The sequence below is a fragment of the Cynara cardunculus genome, unplaced genomic scaffold, assembly GCF_001531365.2.
Source record: "Cynara cardunculus var. scolymus isolate 2C unplaced genomic scaffold, CcrdV1 Un_Scaffold_4970, whole genome shotgun sequence".
NCBI classification, from domain to species: Eukaryota; Viridiplantae; Streptophyta; class Magnoliopsida; order Asterales; family Asteraceae; genus Cynara; species Cynara cardunculus.
This window is the reverse complement of record NW_020202169.1, coordinates 27036-33364: the sequence shown is the minus strand read 5'-3', so window position 1 is coordinate 33364 and position 6329 is coordinate 27036. Positions and strand designations below refer to the sequence as shown.

The 6329-nt window shown below is 42.2% G+C and overlaps 1 protein-coding gene across 1 annotated transcript; it reads left to right on the top strand.

Annotated features, from left to right (window-relative positions):
- Positions 1 to 2766: 2766 nt before the first annotated feature.
- LOC112504242 (uncharacterized mitochondrial protein AtMg00810-like) lies at positions 2767 to 5977 on the top strand. Its single transcript, XM_025108176.1, has 5 exons — positions 2767 to 2832; positions 2896 to 2962; positions 3041 to 3136; positions 5036 to 5547; positions 5600 to 5977. Exons 1-5 carry the CDS (start codon positions 2767 to 2769, stop codon positions 5975 to 5977), a joined length of 1119 nt encoding a protein of 372 aa, XP_024963944.1.
- The last annotated feature ends 352 nt before the right edge of the window (positions 5978 to 6329 follow it).

Sequence of the window (6329 nt, the reverse complement as noted above, 5' to 3'; positions counted from 1 at the left end):
TCATTGGAAAGCACTGAGCAGGGATAATATACTCGGTATTTACAAGGAAACACGTGAATATTATATCGAGTACAAGCATTTCCTTAAAGCAAAGCGCTAGTTAATAAGTCAAGTACGCACCACACACCAAATTGTTTCAATCAAGAGTATTGATGTCAACAAACTTGTATGAGTCTCGTATCCAGTATTCACGGTCACGAGACAAGATGGTCGTATCTGGACGTTCAGTGAAGCTGATTTTTCGAACCTCTATCTTGAAGATTTGGAGCATTTATACCATGAGATTCATGATCTGACAGTTAGAAGGGAAGGAGTGGTTCTTGGCCTTGAAGCGATCAAGAGATATCTTAAGAGTCATGTCAAGATGTCTTCGGTTATCGATGTACAGATGGGCTTCAAAAGAAATCAAAAGATAAACTTAAAGAGACCTAACCAAGACCGTGATGACATTGAAGGCTACCCTCTGTTTCTGATACTTGAAGATCCTGAGTTTGGTGTTATCTATGATGGTGCTGATAGAGCTAAGAGATTTATGATATTCAGCGAGCTGAACACGTACTGTGACGGGATGATAAAGATAGTGAACAAAGCTCTTGAAAGAATTAAAGCTACTGATGACAAAGTGGCAGAACGTGAAAGAATGAGTCCGAGAGAAAGGTTTCTTTTGATAAGTGCTCTAGAAATTTTGGATGAAATGGTGCAATATCGGAATGCCTTAAGGAGGTATGAGACTAATTTGTCTATCGTTTGGATAAAGGTCTTTATGGGTTAAAACAGGCTCCCCATGCCTGGTATGATACCCTCTCCTCGTTTCTCATCTTTGAGAAATTCGTCTGTGGAAAGATTGACCATACCTTATTTCTTAGGAAAGTTGAAGCTCATATCATTCTAGTCCAAATATATGTCTATGGTATTATTTTTGGTTCCAGTAATCCCTCTTTATGTTTTCGGTTCGTTGATCGCAAGAAGAAAAAAAATACCAGATGAGTATGATGGGATAACTAACCTTCTTTTTAGGTCTCCAGATCAAGCAATTCGATAAAGGTATCTTTATCAGTCAAAGTAAGTATGTCCGTGATATGCTGAAAAAGTTTGATCTCTCTAACAACAAATCTACGAAAACTCCTATGGGTCCTCCTTTTTATCTGAACAAGAATCCAAATGGAAAGCCTGTAAACCTAACTGTTTATAGAGGAAATATCGGCTTCCTTCTGTATCTTACAGGTAGTCGACCATAAATCATATATTCTAATTGCTTATGTGCACGATATCAATCTGAACCTAAGGAATCCCATCTGATTGCTGTAAAACGCATTTTCGGATACCTGAAAGGAACTCCTAATTTGGGTCTGTGGTACCCTAATGGTTTAGGTTTTGACCTAATAGGTTACTCGGATAGTGATTTTGCAGGTTACAAAATTGAATGGAAAAGCACCACTGGAGGCTGTTAGCTTCTAGGTGAAAAGTTGGTGAGCTGGACAAAAAAAAAAGCAAAACTCAATGTCCACATCAACCGATAAAGCTGAATACGTTGCCACTAGAAGTTGTTGTCTTAGCCAACATATTTACAGGGACTAGTTTTGACAACTTTGTAATGTTTACAATTATCTGTAATTATTAGACAGATCTTTTCCTAATTTAGCGGTAGGGTATACATAGGTTTCTTCCCCTATTTAAGGGGCTCATGTTTATTGTATCGAGGCAATGAAAATAAGATACCACATAAACTTTTTGGTATCAGTACTATGGTTCTGACTCTTTTTACCCTACCGTCCGATTTTTTTCCATCTTCTTCTCATCCCAACCCTTCGATTCTGATCTAACACCATGACAAAGTCAGATGACAAACCTGAAAGCAGTTCTTCTGCCGAATCTCTCCACCCCGCCTATTCGGTTTCAAACATTCAGACCAAGATCCGCACGTTAGACGGGTCTAAAGTTACATACTCCTCTTGGGTGAAACTCTTTAGGTTTCACGCCATCGCCTACAAAGTCTTGGATCATCTCAATGATACACCTGCCCCAGCCAACACAGATCCCTCTTATGAATCTTGGAAGGAGTTAGATGCCATTGTTTCTCAATGGATCTACAGTACAATTTCTGACGATCTTCTTGTTCGAGTTCTTGACACTGAAGCATCTACACGAACCATCTGGCTCAAACTTGAAAAGATTTTCTTGAGCAACAAGCAAGCCAAAGCCGCAACCCTGGAAACCCGATTTGTCAATCTCACGCTTGCTGCCTGTAATTCGGTGGAAGATTATTGTCAACAACTCAAAGATTTGGCCAACCAGCTAGTTGATGTTGGCCAACCGRTTCCCGAGAAGCGTCTTGTATTACAGCTTGTTCGAGGTTTATCCCCCGAATTTGATACTACARCATCGTTGATCAACTCCCAGGATGCCGATTGGGATCTGGCCCGTACCATGCTTACCGACGAGGTGATACGTCTTGAAGCCCGGAAACAACAATCCTCATCAGTTCTTGTCACTCCCGCAGCTCCTGCCCCTACTCTGATCCAACAGCAGTCCGCTCCGAACAGCAGCAATACCTCTCAACAGCCATAGTCTCAATACCGTGGCAGAGGCAGGGGTTGCGCGCAGCAATACCGGGGCCGAGGACATGGACATGGGAACCGAAACTCTCAATCTAATTGGGCATTTCAGAATAACTCTTACCCCCAATGGGCTTGGTGGAACACTCCACCTTGCCCTTACCCTACACAAACCACATGGAAACCCAATCAACCACCACAATACCCGTCCATGACCCCATCGGCTAACTATGCAGGCTTCCCTCCTCCGGGTCACTTTGGCAGCACCCAACACCCAGTTTTCACCGGGTTTGACGCATTGAATCCTTCTGATTTAAGTGATGCCTTTAATACCATGTAGTTGAACTACACGGATCCCAACAACTACTTCGACACCGGTGCTGAGCAACATGTCACTGACAACCGAGGTATGATCCAACATCCTAATTCTATTCTTGTTCACACGAAAATTCTTGTTGGTAATGGCAATGTTTTACCTATTGCAGGGTCCGGTACTGGTTTTCTTCCCATATACAACCGTAACTATATTTTACCAAATATTCTTTATAGTCCACAAATCATCAAAAACCTTTTGTCTGTTCGTAAGTTTACCCGTGACAATAATGTTTCTATTGACTTCGATCCCTTTGGTTTTTCATTGAAGGACCTCAAAATCGGACGTCTCCTGTCCCACCACAATAGCACGAGCAATCTTTATCCAGTTACGCCACCAACACTTCCGCCTTAAGCCTGCTCACTCACATCTACCTCCTTACCTTGGCATGATCGACTTGGACATCCTGGCGCTCAAGTCTTAGACCTTCTTAGTCATCGTTTTAATTTTTCATGTAATAAAAATCATGCTTCCATTGTTTGCAATTCTTGTCAATTGTCCAACAACAAACGTTTACCATTTTATGAATCTAATTCTTTTACCTTTACCCCGTTTGATATCATTCATTATGACTTGTGGACTTCACCCATTGCCAGTACAACCAGATATAAATATTACATGGTCTTTATTGACAACTTTTCACACTTTATATGGGTATACCCACTTAAATATAAATTAGAAACCTTCCCAACCTTTACCAAATTTCATAGAATGATTCTCACCCAATTTAACCGTCATATTAAAACATTCCAATGTGACTTGGGTGGTGAATTTGACAACCATGCTTTTAAGGACTTTGCCCAACAGCACGGCCTCTTGTTTCGGTTTTCTTGCCCGCAAACATCTTCCCAGAACAGCCGGGCTGAACGTATGATTCGACGCCTCAATGATATCATTCATGCTTTACTTATTCATGCCCATCTTCTTCCTACCTTCTCGGTGGAAGCCTTGCATACAGCCGCCTATCTTCACAATATTCTACCTACAAAACGCCTTAACTTTTTTACCCCTACATTTGCCTTATATCTCCGCCACCCAACCTATGATCACCTACGTGTTTTTGGGAGCGCATGCTACACAAATTCATCCGCCACTCAACCCCATAAGTTACATACCCGCTCCGTCTGTTGCATCTTTCTAGGATATCCTCCCGATTTTAGAGGATATCGATGCTTTGATCCTACCACGGRAAAAGTCACTATTTCTCGTCACGTTACTTTTGACGAGAACACCTTTCCATACACCATACCCACACCTAATACCAACTACAATTTCCTTGATGATCTACCACACGGTTTCACTTTCACCAGGCCCATTGCTCGACCCACACCTAAACCGACCCAGCCTCCCCCACATTCGACCTCACCTTTTCAATTTACCTATACCCATCATCCCCGACCATCGGCCCCGTTACCCACACCAACTCCACCAGCCTCTATACCTCCTATCCCATCCCAGGCTGCCTCATCAGCCCTGACTGGCAACAATAATCATCCCATGACCACTCGTTCAAAAGCCAAACACACGCTAATTTCCACAACTATCTCTCCTGTACCCACCTCCTACTCCAAAGCCTTTACCGACCCTCATTGGTTGCATGCTATGCAAACAGAATTTCGTGCGTTATAGGTTAATGATACATGGGAGTTGGTGCCTTGTCCGATTGATAAACCGGTCATTCGTTGCATGTGGTTATTTCGCCACAAATTTAAAAATCTGATGGCTCTCTAGAACGATATAAGGCTCGGTTAGTTGTAAACGGGAAGTCTCAAACCGTAGGTATTGATTGTGATGAGACTTTTAGTCCGGTTGTTAAACCGGCTACCATACACACTGTGCTATCAGTTGTTGTTTCCCGTTCGTGGCCCATTCATTAGCTTGATGTTAAAAACGTGTTTTTTCACGGATATTTGAATGAAACAGTCTTTATGCATCAACCACCGGGCTTTGTTGATAAACGATACCCCTCATATGTCTGCAGGTTGAACAAGTCGTTGTATGCCCTTAAACAGGCCCCTCGGGCCTGGTACACTCAGTTTGCAACATATATCTTATCGCAGGGCTTCCGCACCAGTGCTTGTGATAATTCTCTTTTCATCTATAGCAGGGGTTCTCACACAACATATCTATCTCACGGCTTCTTCAGACACGTTCTTGCAGGAGATTATTAACAAACTCTCACGAGAGTTTGCTATGACAGACTTGGGTCAATTGCATCATTTTTTGGGGCTTCAGGTCACCTGCAACTCTCATGGGTTATTCTTAGATCAGTCACAGTATGCAAAAGAAATCATCTCTCGGGCCTCGATGTCTTCTTGTAAACCTTGCACTACACCTGTCGATCTTTCTGCAAAATTGAGTGCCACAGATGGAGACTTGTTTTCGGATCCTACTTTATATCGGAGTTTGGCTGGCGCTTTACAGTATCTAACTTTCACCCGACCAGATACTTCTTATGTGGTACAGCAGGTGTGTTTATTCATGCATGAACCACGTGATCCGCATTATGCTTTCCTGAAGCGTATTCTTCGATACTTACAAGGGACACTTGATTATGGGATTCGGATTGTCAGGTCCAATTATCATTCTTTGACTGCATACTCGGACGCCGATTGGGGGGTACTGCGTGTTTCTTGGAGATAATTTAATATCATGGTCATCGAAACGACAGCCTACTGTCTCTCGTTCTAGTGCTGAAGCAGAATATCGGGGTGTCGCCAATGCTGTGGCCGAGGCCACTTGGATTCGAAATTTATTACTAGAGCTGCATATTCCTTTGAGACAGGCCTCCGTTGTCTACTGTGATAATGTTTCTGCAGTCTATCTATCAAATAATCCAGTTCAGCATCAGCGAACTAAACACATTGAGATTGATATCCACTTCGTGCGGGAAAAGGTTAAAGTTGGTCATCCTCGTGTTCTGCATGTCCCTTCATCTCTCCAGTATGCTGATATCTTTACAAATAGCCTCTCCAGACAACTGTTTCAGTCTTTCAGGTCCAGTTTGAGCGTCTGTCCACTGCCCACTCAGACTGCGGGGGAGTCTTAGCCAACATATTTACAGGGACTAGTTTTGACAACTTTGTAATGTTTACAATTATCTGTAATTATTAGACAGATCTATTCCTAATTTAGTGATAGGGTATACATAGGTTTCTTCCCCTATTTAAGGGGCTTCTGTTTATTGTATCGAGGCAGAGAAAATAAGATACCACAGAAACTTTTAGTGCCTAAGTCCTTTGGATGAAAAACTAGCTCAACAACTATGATCTTCAGTTTTCCAAAGATTGTTGTATATTGTGATAGCACTAGTGCTAGTACGATTGCAAACAACCCTGTTCTTCATTCCAAGACCAAACATATTGAGATCCGATATCATTTTATCAGAGATCATGTTATGG

Coding starts and splice junctions, on each gene's coding strand:
- LOC112504242 (XM_025108176.1), top strand. CDS start 2,767: ATGACCCCATCGGCTAACTATGCAGGCTTCCCTCCTCCGGGTCACTTT. Junction 2,833..2,895: donor TTGGCAGCACCCAACACCCA/GTTTTCACCGGG, acceptor AATACCATGTAG/TTGAACTACACGGATCCCAA. Junction 3,137..5,035: donor CAAAAACCTTTTGTCTGTTC/GTAAGTTTACCC, acceptor CATCTATAGCAG/GGGTTCTCACACAACATATC.